Source organism: Drosophila melanogaster, chromosome 2R (genome assembly GCF_000001215.4).
Source record: "Drosophila melanogaster chromosome 2R".
Lineage (NCBI taxonomy): Eukaryota > Metazoa > Arthropoda > Insecta > Diptera > Drosophilidae > Drosophila > Drosophila melanogaster.
In genome coordinates, this window is record NT_033778.4 from 14,963,262 (window position 1) to 14,981,044 (window position 17,783).

General features: G+C 42.5%; 1 protein-coding gene across 5 annotated transcripts; it reads left to right on the forward strand.

Moving 5' to 3' along the window:
* The first annotated feature begins 30 nt into the window (after positions 1 to 30).
* On the forward strand, positions 31 to 17,534 carry ckn (caskin). 5 transcript variants are annotated; one of them, NM_137165.2, is made up of 6 exons: positions 31 to 664; positions 8,469 to 9,495; positions 13,979 to 14,212; positions 14,426 to 14,662; positions 14,969 to 15,445; positions 15,576 to 17,534. In NM_137165.2, the coding sequence occupies exons 2-6, from the start codon at positions 8,518 to 8,520 to the stop codon at positions 16,422 to 16,424; spliced, it is 2,775 nt and encodes a 924-aa protein (NP_611009.1). In that variant the 5' UTR covers positions 31 to 664; positions 8,469 to 8,517; the 3' UTR covers positions 16,425 to 17,534. The 5 variants fall into 5 exon arrangements, with proteins under 5 accessions (NP_611009.1, NP_725434.1, NP_001286437.1 ...); NM_166077.2 differs by having other exon boundaries at positions 15,576 to 17,323; NM_166076.2 differs by lacking the exon at positions 31 to 664 and adding an exon at positions 2,423 to 2,738 and having other exon boundaries at positions 15,576 to 17,323.
* The last annotated feature ends 249 nt before the right edge of the window (positions 17,535 to 17,783 follow it).

Below are 17,783 nucleotides of genomic sequence, written 5' to 3' on the forward strand. Positions count from 1 at the left end.
GTATTTTCCAACAGCCACGCTGCGATCACACTAAGTTTTGTTTTCGTTTTTCCGCTGTTCGGACGTTTGTAGCGGAAACCCGTTCTTTTGTCGTTAGATTCAAAAACGAAATATATCACAAGTACGGATATCACAACAAAGTAAAGTGATTATAATTACAAAGTAAGAAAGCAGTGCTTAATATATCTGAGAAAATAAAAAAAATAAATAAAACTCAACAAATTGCCACAAAAGAAAATGGCGGCTCAGCAAATAAAAAAGAGCACTCGCGACCACAACAACTGAGCAAGAAATTCAGCTTAAAAGAAACCAACAAAAAAAAAAGCGTCAACATTTTCGTCTGCCTGAAATTAATCTGGTTTTTATGTTTTACTCGCGCGTCGTAGACATAAAATAAAGACAACAAACAGTGAGTTTTGGTGCGAGTGGATGTGTCTGCGTGCGTTTGATGCCGTTTGTTAGTCTCTTGTTTTTGTGGAAAAAACCATAAAAAACGTGAAATTCATTAAGCTACAAAAGCAACAATTACGAGCGTTTTACATTGTTTACATTTTGTGTGCCAGCTTTCGTTACGCTTGTGATTTATGTGATTTGTCGAACGGTAAGAGGAGGAGCGGAGAGAACTTAGCCAAAAGCCTGGAAAATAGTAATATTATCTGCTAACGTAAGTTTATAATATGTACACTTAATTACGTTTACACTTAAATGGGTCTTGGTGTTTTTGGTACATTTCGGACAGGCGGCAACTCTTTTTTGTGTTTTTATTTTGATGCGGCCTTCGTCCTGCGCTGCCTGCGTCGACGTCGGCGTCGCCATCTGTCACTTATGAGGGTTGCCAGCTGTTTCGATGCGCCTTGTATTCAATGCGGCATCTTTAGCATCTGCAGGAAATTGGGTTTTCAACAAAAAAATAGAGGAAACAAAAGACAATCAGGAGGAGGGGTACTCACGACTGCAGCTGCCGCTGTTTAGGCTTATGTAATTAATAAACGAACACGTGTCTGGCATTGCGAACGACACGTGACAACTCTGGTCGTGAGTAGTGGGAGTGTAATAAAACTTAAAGTCTTGTTCTTTATTGTTTTCCTTTTTTTTTATTAATTCTCCGTTTGCATAATTGTCCCTTGCCATAATTAAAATCGAGACCAGCGCTCTACGTAAATTTTTTCTGCTCTTTGGCTGTTATAGCTCAGATTGCGCCATAAAACTCATATAAATCAATAGAAAGCGCAGCAGTACACACTTACACACACACAGCCGGAAAAACCATAACTCACTTGCCATAATAAAACGAGTGAGAGCGAGATAGCTGGAGATGTAGAGAGAGTCCGCGCTCAATATGCAGAGATTTGTGTGGGAATCAAATGACTTGATGTCGTTGTCTCCAATGAAGTGTTAGAATAACGGTTGGGGAGGGGAGTCGGGCGGCAATGGCTCCACCAAGAGATTAGAGGCAGAGAAAGAGAGCGAGAGCATGCAGCTGCGCGGTTCTCAAATAGAGTTACCGCCGATGGAGCCTCGCTCGCTCTTGCGCTCTCTCCCCAAGTGGCTCCATCTCTCTATTTCTCTTATTGCCTTGTGCGGCATGAAAAGTGGTTGTGCTTGGTTCATTCGCTTGTGTGTGTGTGTGTGTGTGTGTGTGCGTGCCTCGGTTTGTTTGTCTTTTGCGTGGCATTCAACGCACAGTGGGACAGATAAGGAGATTATCAATTGCTGTCCCCACTCCCTCTCATTAATCTTCTCGCTGCAATGGAAAAGTAAACCAAGTTGAACGATCTATTAATATCTTACAACTTGAAGTTATATATAGGAACATTGAACGTATAAATAGGGCTCTATCTTTTTGAAGCCCAACTTAATATGTTCAATCTTTATATAGTATCTAATATTTACATATGTATATAGTATCTTACAGTTTGGGTACTTTAGGGCTTTAGCAGAACTTCGGTGAACTTCTTGTAGCCGCCTTCAGTAAGCGGTTCCACTGTGCCAAGTGCATTTCCATCGTTGCCAATGGCAACCACTTTAGGGAATAATGCTTGTGCCTGCTTATTGAAGCTACGCTTTGTTTTCCCATTTCTCTTTCACTACCGCCTTTCCCTCGGTCCCCCTTTTCATTCATTTATTAACTAACTAATTTGCCAGGCCCGAAACAAATTGCCCAGCGGAATTGTTATTGTTTCAATTGCAACAAATTGGCCGCTGAGAAAAATGGTTTTCTCTCCTTGCAAGAGAATGATAGAAAGGAAGGGGAGGGGAAGGGGAGGACAAGTACAAGTACAAGTTGCGCATTCGCTCTCCTTTGGAGCTCGCTCAGCTGGCTCGCTCTCTCTGTCTCTCTCACTTACAACTTCGAGGACTCCGGACTCCAATCGGATTTTACGGACCTGGCTTTAATGCTCGAATGCTGGAGCCGCGATTCAATACGCTTTGGCTTGCGGTCGTCGGCGCTTCTCTTTTTTCGGGCTCCTCTCGCTCGGGGTCTGCGATTCTCCAATTCTCAACACACAGCTACTTTTCTGCTCGGTATATGTCCGCGCGCGCGTGTGTGTGTGTATGTGTGTGAGTTTGAGTGCGTGCATGTGTGTGTTGGTGTTAACGTAAAAAGAAATTTTTGCACAGCATTTATCGTATGAAAAATCAATTGGTATCTTGGTGAAAACCGCAGTTAATGTGAATTTTAAGTGTCATCATTGGATTCGCATAGAAATCTCGAAGGAATTCATCATTTTAACATGGTAATTTGCATATTTTTTGCACAGTTGTTCTGCAAAATCGTACGCATGTGTGCGTGTGACTACGTTTCGTGGTGTGTGTGTGCGTAGTAGTAAGCCGCATACGATTTTTCGCCGAAAATTGTAGGCGGTGGGCGGGGCAAAAGGCAAGTGCCTTAAAAAAGTCTCAAAACGTTCAATTTAGCTGTAAAACGCTGAGCACTACCCTTCATTATTAATGACTACACCGAAAAAAAGTAGTTTAAGCCATATAAATTGGTAAATGGTTCTAGTATTATATATGCCAGTTACTCTCAAAATTCATACCCACGCTTATATTAAAATCATACCTTAGTACATCCCTAGAAGGCACGTTTCTTGGGTTTAATTATATATTATATCCAAATAGGTGGATAGGGTCTTAGGGAAATCCTGGAAAAGATGTAAATATTTGCCCTTCTTTTGATATTTTCACGAGGCAGTAGGTTTTGGCGATTTAATCCTTGCAGGTTCGCGTGATTTTATTGCAGACAAACTACTGCCATGTGGGGTCATGTCCTGTCATCTCTGACATTATAAGTGTCTAATCAAACTTGAAAAGTATCCACAATTTTCCTGTGTACCTCCCACTTATCTCCCTTGCCTTTCTTCTTCATGTCTTGTAACTGCTTTTGTCTGCACTCATTGCTCGCCTTACAACTTGTTTGCCCCTTTCTTCTTGACCAAAAAAAAAAAAACTGAATAGAAGAAAATGTACAAAAAGAAGGAATTGATGGCCGCTTTTGGTACGACTTGGCGTATATTTCTCTACGTGCCTGTCCGCCGTATTTGGTCCGTCTCTGTTTGCTGTCTTCATTTTTCCTGTACTGACTGTGCTACATGCCATATGCGCAACGCAATGTCGTCTTCGTTTGCATTAACCGTTAAACTGCACGTAAGTTATCCGTCTGTCCGTTCGTCAGTATGTCCGTCTGTCTGTCCGTTTACCGAGCGCCCGCCCGCCCACACATTTGACACATCTTCAGCGTTGCATTTTCCTCCTACGAGCTTTATACCGCTCCTCCAAAACATCGACCATAATAATAGGGGGTACTACGAGGTATATCGGATCGAGCTGTGGGTGGAATTCGTAGTGTGATTTACGGATTTGGGGTGGGCTACTCCTAATGGAACATGAACGTCTAATTTGGCCATTGCCATTGAACATGTGCGTTATTGATTTTGGAATGGGGCTGGGAATGGGCTGCCGCCATTAGACCATTATTTATTCATAGGCAATTTTCAAGAAAGATGAACTTTGAAAATGGCTAATAATTGCAAAAGGATATATTGGAAATGTCGTTTAATTAGAGCAATCAAGCAAAGTGGAAATGCAAAGTCTTTCTAGTTCTAATTGACAATAATTGAAAACTGTAATTGCAGTGAATATTCTTATATTTCCTTTTCTTTGGGGTCTAAATTGATTCTTAGGTATTTTTTGCATTTCTCCAGCTCAAACTGTCCTCATTTTCTTTAAGGTATAGGGTAGCAGTACAGCTCCCTCGATGCTCCTTATTGCATTTCACTTCATATAGCTGTTATGGCGCTGTTTCTGCCTGTTCTTGGCGTTTGCCTGAAACCTGAAACAAAACGCAGAGACAATGCACGAGCAACAACAACAACAGCGACAACTCCCTTTTACAGGCAAAACAAGTTTTGGCTGCCTCTGGCCATTTATTGTTGCTGGAGTTTCGAGTCGGAGTTGGAGTTGGAGTCTCAGTCGAAGCTTGTGGTTGCTGCTTGTCTCTGCGCTTTGCAAGATCAACATCTCGAGCTATCGACAGCCTTTGTGGCAAAGAGATGGTAAAGTTTTAAGGCGGCAGGGAATCGCGAGGCAGGCAACAGCCAAGCAGCATCATCGACACCATCTTTTGTGCGCTCGTTGGTTGTTGTCGCTCCACGTTTATTGTGGCTGTTGCACAGCGGAAAAAAACTAAATCAAATCCATCAAGATTCACTAACAGATTTCATAATCACTGTTTGGACAGATCTAGTTCATAATATTTGGTTATTGAATATGATCCTAGTTTTACCACTTTTTTCCTCGCATGGTCACACAAAATCTTCTTAATCATAAAGAAATAATCATAGAATTATAAACACCACAAGCTTATACTTTTTTTTAGCAAATAATTAATACAGCTTTTAAAATATTTTCCCAAACTTAAACTTTTTGATGACGAATTTTGGTGATGGTGTTTTTCTCCCTGTTTGTGTAGCTTTCTCTCTTTTTGTTTGGCTTGACAGAATATTCTACTAAGTACAAAACCTTTTCTCTACTTGAGACCCGGGCGTGGTAAATACGAATAAAGTACGACCGAACTTAGTCCATTGCATTTTGGGAGGCAAAATAAAGAAAATAAAGGCCAGTAGGGGATAAAAAAAAAGGGAAAAAGCGAGTGAAAGAGTGAAAAAAAAACTTGTCATATGCAAAACACCCGCAGCTGATAAATAAGAAGCAGAGTCGGCCAACCTTTTGTTGTCAATAACGAAGTGCTGGCCGAGTGGAGTGTGTACGGGATAGTATGGGGGTGTTTTATTTTTCAGCTGTGGGACCTTACTTTATCTATGCGGCTTAATGACACCAGCACACACACACACACACACACTCACTCACTGGCGGCGTTAATAAACATGAGATTGAGATGCGCCTCATTTGATGCCAACCTCCTGTGGGTCGCCATACTATCGCACTATGTGCCATCTAGTGGGTCCAATGCGGGGGTGGGTCTGGTGTTTAGTGGGTGGTGTGCCCACTGAGCTGGCCGTTCTGGTGATAGATTGGCCGTGTTACCGTTTGCCATTTTATTGCGCTCCATTTGGCTGATTACTCATGCCAGTAAACTTTAACGGCTCTCGACAGCGACAAAAACGCTATGAAAGAAAAGAAAACGAGCCACTAAATGGAACGAATCTAGCGAAGATTAAATACGCTTTTTCTCAGTCGTCTTTTGGACGGAAGGGTGAAGAGTCAATAACCATCTTTCAAAGGATTACATTTCACGGATTCTTAAGTCTTGGGTTTCCTGACAGTTATTGAGTTCTGAATAATAAACAGACTTCTTTAATCCCTAAAGTGACCAAAATACCCACGTCTTATAAAGATTATGGGCGGAATCCATTACAGTTTTTGTATCTAAGCTTTTTCGTAGAGTATAAAGATTGCGGTCATTTTGTATCTGATTTATCATTTGCCGCTGCTCCCTTTGTATCTGTGCGCCTCAATGTGTTGAGAGCTCTGGTGTAACCATAATTATTTTTAGTTGCTCAGCGTTTTTGCTGCCAACTTCAAAACCGCAACTCCGCTTCATTGTACATCAATCAATATGTGTGTGCGCGAATGTGTGTGTGTGTGACAATCAATAAATCTTTTAGCCTGTTTGCCGCCCAACCAGCCACCCAACTCCCCGCCAGCCAACTATTTCCCTTTTGTATTTATGTATTTGCCAACACCCAAAAGGTCCCAAGCCTCCAATTGCATTTCCAATCAGTTTTTATGCTGCACAACAGTGAACACTCGCCAGGGGAGACCCCTGTCAATAGATTCAAAATTGATTTCGATTTTATAGCCACACTTTAAAGCCAAAGCCGGCATTCGCTGGGCATGAACAAGACAGGGCAAGTGTTATGCTCATTACGATTACTCACCACCCACATTACAGGGTGTGCACTGAAAAAAACACAAGTGGAATATGTCAATTTTCTCTTTTAATTAGTTTTTCTCAATACTGCTTGTTGCTATATCTAAATATTTAATTGAATTATAGTAAAGGTTTTAATATTATAAAAAGTTCGAATCTCCTACAGCTTTACTAACCAATATTAAAGTATTTGTCATTTTTTTCTCACTGCACATTATTGCACCACCCCAACTCCCCTTCCCCCCTTTTATGTAGCAGTGTGGGGGCTTGCCTGTTCCATGTTTGCAATTAAACTTACAGCTCCTAACAACAATGGTAGCTCATAAAAATGGGATAACAAAAACACGGGGTAAAAAGACAAAAATTTAAATAATGAAAAAAAAAAACTGCAATGCCGGCCGCATGAAACGGTTCAACAACATCTGGTGGGTGGGTGTTTTTCGGTATACGAAAGGTTGTTGGCGAAGGGGGGTGGGGGTTGCATGGGTGCAGCTCATGTGGGCGGCAAAACAACACACAACACAAAGAAACCGCAACCCACATTTGCTGCTGCAGTTGATATACTACCCTACTACGCCAAAAAACTCTCTCGCTCTCTCGACGAGAGAGGATTTGTACTCTCTTTTTGCGGTTTGGGGAGGAGTTTTCGCAACGGTTGCAGTTTTTTCCCTATTTTTCCGGCACGTCGCATACATAAAAATTCATTAAAAAGGCAGCTTGTAAATGAGATTTACTACTGCCACCGTTATGCGCTTTGCTGTTTTTCCTACGCCTTTCCTATACGTACATTTTCCAGCGTAACCCACACACACACATTTTTGGGTAGGGAAAACCACTCGGATTATGACACCTGGTGCTTTGGATTTTCACTCGCCGGCCGGGCAGCGAGGCTCCAATCGAACAGGTGGCCGCCCCGCCAGTTATCGATAGTCGGTCGGGGCGGCAATTGCAATTGCATGCTTTCGAATTCCGAAACACTTGTTTTTCGTTTTTCCATTTTTCATTTTCATTTGAGGTGCCCACGCACACTTACTTACTTACTTACTTTGTACGCGAATTGCCAGGAAATTGCTGCTGCAGCTTGGCTCTTTTATTATTTCCCCGTAAATCGGGCCGCTTTATTTCTGCGCCCTGCTGTTAATGACATGTTGAGGGCTGCGTTCGTGACTTTCTGTCAGATTTCGCTCGTCCGAGGTCTGCCCGTGCATTTTTCGAGTGTATTATGACGCTGCCGACTAGACAGCAGCCCAATCCCAACCCCTCTCTCCCCCCCCCCCCCCCCCTACGACCGACCACAGAATGCAGTCAACGAACTTTGACACAGCTCGTGCCGCAGCCAAAGTCTCATAGTCCTCGCCCTTTTGCGAGGTCTCGCCCTGTCTCCCTCCGACCGCCTCGTGCCGTCTCTGTCTGTCAGCTGCTTAGAACAGGGGCATGGTTGTTTGTTTTTTGGGGGCATCAAGGGCATATCGGGCAGACATATTGACATCTGTGGAAAAATATATAAATTAATTGGGAAACTCAGGGAAATTTCATTTTAAGATTGGAAATAAATTCAATTTTTAGACCACTGCCTTTTGATTCACTATATAATGATAATATAATATATAATAACTTTTCCAAACTAGCTCTGAAAAACCTTAAAATATTTGATCAAGTTATACATTTAAACACCGAAAATCATCATTCGCTCAGTTTACAAAAGCTATTAAATCACGTGATGTAATGATTAAGCATGGGTATTTCGCCCGTCGCAACCTTTTGAGCTAACAACTTTTTTGTGAATGAAAATTGTAATGCAGTGGAGTAGATAAATGGATGAGGGATTGGGGCGTTGGGGCCTAAAAACATGAAGCTGGAGGGGTGTTGAAGAACCCGTGAGGCGCAGTTTATTGACTCGCCATGTAAACAGTGTTGTGAGCCCTATTTTTAGAGTAGAACATCAAAACCGTCTATGACCAATTATGCAGATTTCTTGTTTTCTGGCACACACATCTGGCGGACACATTTGCCCAACTGCAGTACTGATTTTCCCATTTTCATTCTTTTATTTTTCTGTGTGTTTTTCCACCAGGAGTCGGCGAAGATACGGCCCCGGCGGCCAGTAGAGGCGCATCATAATCATGCATCGTTCGCTGAAGCCGCATGCATCCACCGCACAGGCTAAGAAGGTGCAACCGCCAACGATACCAGGCGACTCGCCGCAGGATTTGCATCTCTATCAGCAGCCGCAGCAGCTTCACCACCACCACCATCAACACCCAAACCATCATCATCCGCACCACCAGCCATCGATACCGCTCTATCGGCTAAGCGGACCACTGCGCCATCATCAAAACCACCAGGCGGACGATGGGATCAGCATGAGCGGCAGCAGCATCGTTTCGTCGCCCTCGCTGGAGGAGGGTGGCTTCAATTTGCCGCGGGAGACGAGTGTGGCCCTGCGTCTTAAGGATGAAGTGGGTGGCACTTCAACGGCAGCCCCAACCACTGGCGGCCCAGGAGGAGGTGGAGCGACGGTGGTGGGAGCACCACCACCCGGTGCCGGAAAGCCCGGCGTAGCCATGGTTCCACCGCCACCCGTTTTCTGTGCCACTTTGCGCGAACCGCTGACCCACAAAGCGGCCGTCTACTACCACCAACAGCTGGCCCTGCAGGAGGATCAGGGCATCGATCTAACCCAATCGCCTGGCCGAGACTCGCCGGGCTCGTCGTCGGGCTCGGCGGGCTCTGGATCTCGTCACAGCACCGCCAGCTTGGACTCGGGTCGGGCCTCCTCCTACCTGACGGGCGTGTCCTCGTCGGGCGCCTCGATTCGTGCTCCGCTCTCCTCGCCGCGCTGCAGTTCCGTCAGCTCGTGCTCCATTGGCAGTGTGGATCGGCAGCGCAACGATGAGCTCATCATCGACTGGCTGCTCGAGATGAAGCACGAGGAGTACGCGCAGCTGTTCATCGCCGCGGGCTATGATCTGCCCACCATTGCGCGCATGACGCCGGAGGATCTCACCGCCATTGGCATTAAGAATCCGCATCATCGGGAGCGGATCAAGCAGCGGATCGACAAGCTGCAGGTGCTCGACAATTTGCCGCATTTCGTGCCGGTAAGTAAAAGCCTTAAACGTATTGTAAAAGGTGTTCTAGAAACACTAAACGGACTTTATCTCTTCACAATAAAGTCGAGAGTTCCGGAAAAGTATCTCTGTTTGTTAGCACGCCCGGCAAATATTTGCCTATCTAATCAGTACAGAACCAGTTCAACTCGTGATGCACCTTATGGTACAGTAGAGACTTTTCGATGGACACGCTTGCAGTTACTTTCAAATTGAGAAGTTCTTTGCCATAAGTAATCATGTTTAGGTATTTAAGTTGACAAAAAAAAACCTTTTGTTTAATTGTAAATAGAAAACATTAAACATTTTCGTAAGTTCTTGAAGTAATCAACTTAAAATGCTGAAATAGGGAAAGGAAAAGTAAAACTTAAATCGATTGGAAAGGAAGTGGCTTATTAGCGATCAAGTTTGAATACAGTAAAGATTAAAAAGCGGTGGTATGGCAACTAATGGCTCGACTAGCGATCAACTACTGTGAACGTTGGCCTGCAATCACGTAGAGCAACTTATTTAGTCATTGTTAACACAGATAGTCGTACACACACACACATATGCACGGCTACGAGCTTGGCAAATTGCCATATTGGCATTAATTGTGGCCGGCAACACCCTTTTTCTCTCTTTTCGCCGTTTTCTCTGTTTGCTTGTTTAGTTACCGGCTTATCTTTTATATTCATTAAATAAGCATTTGCAAAAAAAAGGGGGAAAAAGAGCGAGCTGAAAAAATAAACTTGTTTCCCACATGCGAAGGAGAAAAAGAGAACTTAAAACAGCGCCGTCAGCTCATTTTTTTTAATAAAGGAATTTAATTTTTATTAAATATGCGCACATTAATTCCCATCAACAATTCATTAAAAACACGAAAAGCGAAGTGAATAAATACACATACATATATAAAACTAAAAGTCCATTCGTGTGGATTGCTGCGGTGACATTAAGTTGAACTTGAAATAGCAGCAGCAACCTGCTCCATCGCAGATAATTGCTCTGCGGATCGAAGCCGATCATTAGCCAATCGATCTGACAGATCAAGGTTCCAGCTGAATGAATGGCTAATATGATGGAGTCAACAAAGCTCATTCAGTGAAATGCCATTCAAAGTCGTGTTCTAGCCGCAGAAGTAATTGATTTGAATCGAGTAATCGCAGGTGAACAAACTGTTAAGACCAAAAGATACAGACAGAATCTGGATAGGATTCGCATAAGCTGGCATTACTTCCGCGATTCAATTGGTTATGGGTAGGGTCTTTTGTTTCTTAATATTTAAATTATTTATTATTATATGAAAGTTCGGGTTTGTTTCCATAACTACCTATGTATGTATATGCCAAACTTCCGCCTTAAAAGTCGAGCTTGTAAGATTATTCAGCAAACTTACCTTCCCCAGTTAACTGCACCAAAATTCGTACGAAAAGTACGTGCCTTACTAAATGCAACCACCTGAGCTTTTATCAATATGCATTTCACGTTTGGCCCTAAACAACGCTCTCAAGTCGAATGACTAACCCCGAATAAAATCAACACGCTGCGCATATGGAAATGCATACCAAATAAGATGCGAAACATGCATATCACTGAGTAATCCAGTTCAAAGTTTAAAACTTGACCAACATAATTATTCCGAATTTTAAGCACCGCCTGAAAACGAATTTAAATCCAAGTCAATGTGTTGTGGCTTTGAAGAAATGCTCCAAAAATGTTTTTCAAAAAAAAAAAATGCCTCCATAAATTAACATGAATTGTTTGTTCATACCAACCACATTCGTGGCACGAGTTCCATATTCACAGTGAGCTGCATTCCGTAGCCGATTAACACCCAACGGCCATAATCTTCAACTTCAACTGCAGCTTCGTCTGATGCATTTCGTTCGACTGCAGATGCATATACATACATACATATGTCTAAAGTTATAAGTGTATGGGTGTATAACTGCATTCCCCGCCCACTCGGCTATAGTGCAGCCCACCTGCCGCCGGCGGATTGAATACAGAAAATATCATTTATCGCCTTTATCGATCGATTCAACAAACTCAACGACTTTTGTTCCACATTCCGTTCGATTTCGATTAATTGCCAGTTTTGCTCCATCTAATAACCTCCATTTTGGTGTTTCATTATCGCACCGCCTCGAAACTTTGAAAAGCGGATTTGCCATGCTTTTTAGCTGCAATTTTTCAAATCACTATATGACCTCAGCTCGGGGTTTTTTTTTTTATTTTGCAGAGACGGTTTTGTATTTCAGCTGAAAAAAATGCTCGATAATATTTTACTAGCTGTGTAGAATATATTGAGCTTTTTGTTGTTCGGCATTCCTTCTTTTATACTTGTTTTCTGTTTATATAACGCGCCGTGACTGTTTTCGCAAGTTAGCCAAGTTCTGCGGTCGAGTTACCTACCTACCCGTACCCGTATTGTTGTCGTTTTTTATCGCTACATTCGATATTTCTTATTTGTTGATCTTGGGCGAAACACTCTTTGTTTTTTTTTATTTTTGGGTGCGGTTGTAGGGCTCCAAAACACTGAGCAATTGTGATTTCCTGCTACTTAAAGTACTTAAAACTCTAACTTAGATATATGTATACCCCAAATATCTATCTTTAAGATACAAGTATACATTAACTTTGCTTAATATTTCGTTTTACCATATCTAATAGCTTTCCTATCATATATTTTTTAACGTGTACCTTCACTTACATCACCCATAACGAGCGACTCGAGCACTTCGCTCATTAGCCAACATTCTACAGCCTCTACGGCTTTCTTTTTTCGCACACATCTTTATCGTGGCGAAAAAGGAAATAAAGCGAAATAACTGAAAGAGTGAGCGCAGAAAGGAAAAGGTTATTAAACGGTCGCCAATCTCCGCTGCGAGTCCCACAATCAGCAAACGACCTTGAGGGTCGCAACATCGCTGAAGTTGGCTTATATACATACCTACATAGATTCATAATTTTCTCGCTTTCCGTTAGCGGAGTCCAAAATTGTTTTTTGGTTTTTTTGGTTTTCCGACTGACGCATTCATTTCAACTTTTTACTACTTTTGTTGTACATAGTACGTACAGTTTGTTTCTTGTCTTTTGGTCACCGATTTGCTTTTCGAAAACCTGTTTTGGGTTTTTTTTCGCCTGCTCTAATGATGGCTGCCGCTGCTGTTTAGTGTCATACCATATGCTACCTGCTAATGGATTTCGGAGAAGCGAACGGCAAAGTGAAGCCACCAAAGCACCAAAAACCAAATTGTTATTTAGATAAATATTTTGTTAAAGTTTTAGTTTTAATATATGGTGTCGTGCCTGCTGGAGATCTTCGCCCATTTGTTCGAGGATGGAGGATTTCGATTAGCATATGCGGCTTATAGAGTTGCGGTCTTGTTATTATTGTTGTTTTGCTGCGACATTCACTTCGACGGAGTTGTGAGGCATAAATACTACATTAACATACTATTTGAAGTGACATTCCTCGGTGGAGAGTTCTCTAAGTAAACAATTGAACAACGAAGCTCAAGATCAAGAAATATTTTCATACCTACTTAACAAAAGAGTGGTATTAATGGGGGGGTTTTCAAATGGAAAGACATATGACCTATCTAGAAAATGAAGATATGAATTTTATACTTCAAAAATAAATTCGAAAATGATATATGTAATATGTAATATGTAATGTAATAGCACATGCGTTAATTAAATTATCGGTAAGAAAATCTAAGGTAAGGAAAGCAACTAAGTCTGTACTCCACTGATGTCATGTTCAATAGATACTTCTATATGAGACGAACTTTTCTAGCAATCAAATGCTTTCAATGAGATTTTCTCATAGTGAGGCTCTTCCAGCAATCACATTCCATTTCGCAGAAGACAAGGCGTTTAATTAAATTGAAATCAACAGCAATTTAGCTGCCAAAAGAGCAGACAGTCCATAGAGCAAACAAAAAAGAAAAAAAAATGAGGAAAACTGATTAACACATTGCTGCGTACATGGAGCATAATGTGTGTATGTGAAAAAGTGGCTTTACACGCACTGAAAAGCTAACGATTTTTGACTGCATCGCATATGTGTATATATCTGGTGGGGTATATAGCGAGTTTTGGTTACGAGTCGGGCTAGCCTGCTACCGTTTAATGACGACAGCAACGAGTTTTGGCTTTTATTCGTTTCTTTATGCCCGTGCTTTGACGCGATTTATGTCATATCTTATCAATTACAACTGATTAGAGCGACGGGTGGGTAGGCTCATCATGAGAGACACCAGCCCATATATATGTAACCCATTCCATTCCATTCGATTCGATTCGATTCGATTCGTTTTGATTCCCCCCTTTATCAGCGAGGTCTGAACTAGTTCATGGACAATTTGTAGTCTGTGAGGCGATCTGTGTTGTTCCCTACTCTGACATTAATCAAATGCGATTAGCTGGCTTCAATAAAACATAACGATAATGACGTCTCAATTCGAATCTCCCCTCGCATTTCCAGGGATCCATAGAGGAATGGCTGCAGCTGCTGCGTCTGGAGGAGTATATACAGCCCCTGCTGGAGCAGAACTATAAGACGGTGCGCGACGTAACCCAAGTGACTTGGGAGGATCTCGAGGACATTGGCATTGTCAAGCTGGGCCACCAAAAGAAAATTCTGCTGGCCATCAAGCGTGTGAAGGACATAATTAGCGGAAAGTGGAACCCAGGCGGCGCCAATGCCTACCAACAGCAGGTGAGAAGTGGGTGAAAATACAAGGGATTTAGGAAGAAACAACAAGGGTTTTTTAAATTTTACATTACTGCAAACTTCAATCTAAAGCATTTGTTGTATTTTTTCTTTAGTCTTAATTTAATTTGATTTTAATTTACCACTAACTTTCGTTTCGTTTCTATTTTGTTCATTTGTTTTGTATGATTTCCCCTCGTCGGAATGTTGACCAAACAGGAGTACCAGCGGAAGCCCTGGCAATTCAATGTGCCCATACCCAGTACGCCATCCTATGTGCCAACCACCCGCGTCTCGTGGGACGACACGAAAATCTACGCGACCAGCAGTGTCTTGAATTCCACTGCCCCATCCGGGAGCAGCTGCCTCAATAGCAGCCTTGCCAACGGAGATGCCTACTACTGCACGGGCAGTAACCATGAGTGCTGCTCGGGCAACGATGTGGTGCTCATTAAGGTGGGCACTTGGTTTTCCACAGTTAAAAAGCGTAGCAGCCCGTTGGCCTTGAACTTTTTAAGTGCCCTCTGACATTTTAGCCACGAACTAGCTTTTGCATCGCGAACATCGTTACTTAACAAATATCAAATTAAGTTTAATACCCTTCATTAATATTGCTTTGCAAAAAATATTTTTATTTTCATATTATTATTTCTGTTGTTGAGAATTTTTTTCTCGTTGATTTCCAATTAACTTAGAAGAAAACTGGCCTCATTAATTTCAAAAAGTTGCACCTCCTAACGAGCCTCTTATCCTTTTCTGCAGGTTCGCCAGCCGCGCGGCAAGAGCCTGGAATCTTTGGAGGACATCCACGACAACAGCACGCGCAGCCATCTGACCTTCAGCCATTACACAACCACGGACTACGGCCACTTTGGGCCGCCGACAACAGCGGCGGCTGCAGCGGCAATGGCCGCAGCGGCCACACTGCAGCAGCAGCATCATCACCAGCAGCTGCTCCACCAGCAACAGCAGCAGGCAGCTGCCGCCCGTCTCCTGGGCAACAATGCGCCTGGCATTGGATGGCGGCGATCCTACGACGACGGCGACATCACACCCACCAACGATGCCACGAGGGAGCTGCTCTACGAGCAGGAGGGCGGCGGAACTCTGCCACGCCAGCAGCGTGGCATCCTGCAGCGGGCGGTGTTGAACACCATGCCGCCACTGGAGCACCATCACTACATGAATGCAGCGGCTGCGGCGGAGTACGGTGCGGCCAGCGGTGTGGAGGGTGGAGCGGTAAGTTGGGGTTCCACGAATCCTTAGAACACTTATCTGTGGTTGCCATAGTTGGTTATAATAGAAGGGACACCAAAGTGGCAACTGTGGATTTTAAACTGTTCTTACTAAGAGCTATCTTCTATTACAGAATTACATGGGCGGCAGTCCTTTGACGGGCAAGAAAATAGCTCCTGAGCCACCTAGACGCCACTGCAGCATACGCAACTCCCGCACGCTGAGCGGAGAGGGAGTGCCGTCGGGAGCGGCTGCGCAGGCGCATCAGCAGGCAGCCCAACAGCAGCAGGGCCAGCACATGTTCTACGGCCACACGGCGCAGCACTGGCAGCAGCAGCAGCAGCAGGCGGGTGCAGGTACTGGTCAGCAGCCGATCTACGCCAACTATGCCACCATACAACAGACAACGGCGGAGATACACTGTGAGAAGTATCACGACAGTAAGTCGACTTCCAGCATCGATTCGATTGACACGATACCATTTGCCAACGAGAACACTGGGACGATAAAACAGCGGCTGCTCAACCGCCAGGAGCTGCAGGGCGGCGGAGCGGGCAACAACAATGTACCCGGCGGCGGCCATCCCGCACACCTGCACTCCTCCAGCTCGAGCTCCAGCTCCTCCTCCACGAACACCATCGCGAATATAGCGCACTCGTTCCATTCGTTGAAATCTTCCAGTTCGCTGCACGATGCCACATTGGCGCGGAGTGAAAGCATGGGCAGCACAGCCAGCGGTGGAAGTGCCTTGCACCTGCGTTCACCCACATTGGATATGTCAAATGCCGGTGGATCAACGGCGGAGCCTGCAAGTTCGCCAGAAGCAGCCGTACCAACTGTGGCCATAAACAACGGCGTTCCGCCCAAAGTTTCGGTGAACGTTCTGAACGACATTGGCAATATGCTGGCCAATCTCACGGACGAGCTGGACGCCATGCTGGAGGAGGAGAAGCGAGTGGGCCTAAACATAGACAGTGAATAAATCTCCAATCAAACAACAAATCGTAGTGTAGCTGAATTTAGAAGTTGTGGTGTATCTTGTAATGTTTTATGTACTTCAACTTAGTTAAGTTCAATTTGTTTTTGTATTTCTTATTCCAATTGCGTGTGGAGAAGCATTTATATTGGATCGTATTCTGTATCATTTCGATATGCACACTGTGTAGTAAAAAGCAACTACAACTGAAAAGCTTTGGACAAACCATGTATACTTTTGTACTTTTCCTAAACTCTCCTCCCATTCCCGAAACTATGAGTGTTAACAATACAAAATGAAAATAACCAAGTAAAAGAATGGTAAATGAAGCGCAACATGCATATATGCAGAACTTGCATAGTTATTATATAGCATAAAATATATATAATTCGATATATAAATAAATATTTAAACGAAATCATTTATATGGACAAGTATTTAGTGGTTTGATACTATACGACAGAGGAGGAATCAACAAATAAACCACACGGCACACTCTTAAACAAACACAATGAAAGTCAGGCAAGAACTACTATTTAAAGATCCCATTCAGACAATTTCAAATTGTATTATTCTAGAATTTTGTACCTTAGTTCTTTGTTCATTTTTTTCAAATCACGCTGCACAGAAATGTTTCTTTTTGTTATGATTACAACTAAAATCAAACTATATGAAATGAATGTATAATTAAGTGTTATTCCATACAAAGTAAAAAGATGCATTATATAAAATATAAATCTTATATTAGCGTTAAATTAAGAAATCAAAAATAAAAGAAGGAAACGAATCCATCTTTATAAATTATGTTTAATCGGGCATTGATGCTGAATAACGTATGAAATTCCGTGGTATACAACTGAATTGCCTTCTTCTTTATAATTTACATAAATAAAAATCTTTTAGTGAAAATTTTGTTTTTTGAGAGTATTTTCGGTTTTCTGTTAATTGCGCTCAGTTAAAAATATGTTTGGTGCGCATATCATTAGAGGAAATTGGAGTATTCGATTTATAAACGCATATAAGGAAAAGTAAACAAATTAAATACGAAAAAATCACAAACATGTAAAGCACATAAAGGGCAAAACAAAAATGATGAAAACAAATAACAAATAAAGTAAACTTTCATAGTAAAATGTTTCTGGTTTTAATGCATATTTTGTTACTTAGTCAGACCTATTTATTTATATTTCATTAATACGTATTTAGCAACTTTAACAAAAATCCTTTTTGAAACAAAATTTTTTTAATTATTCATAACGTTACGAAGTGAATCAACTACGTAACGTGATGTGATGGTTATGTAGATGAGGCATATGACGTAATGGTAAGAGAAAATACCAAGCCCGCCAAGAGTAATTTTGAAGA

Coding starts and splice junctions, on each gene's coding strand:
- ckn (NM_137165.2), top strand. CDS start 8,518: ATGCATCGTTCGCTGAAGCCGCATGCATCCACCGCACAGGCTAAGAAG. Junction 9,496..13,978: donor ATTTGCCGCATTTCGTGCCG/GTAAGTAAAAGC, acceptor TCGCATTTCCAG/GGATCCATAGAGGAATGGCT. Junction 14,213..14,425: donor CCAATGCCTACCAACAGCAG/GTGAGAAGTGGG, acceptor TTGACCAAACAG/GAGTACCAGCGGAAGCCCTG.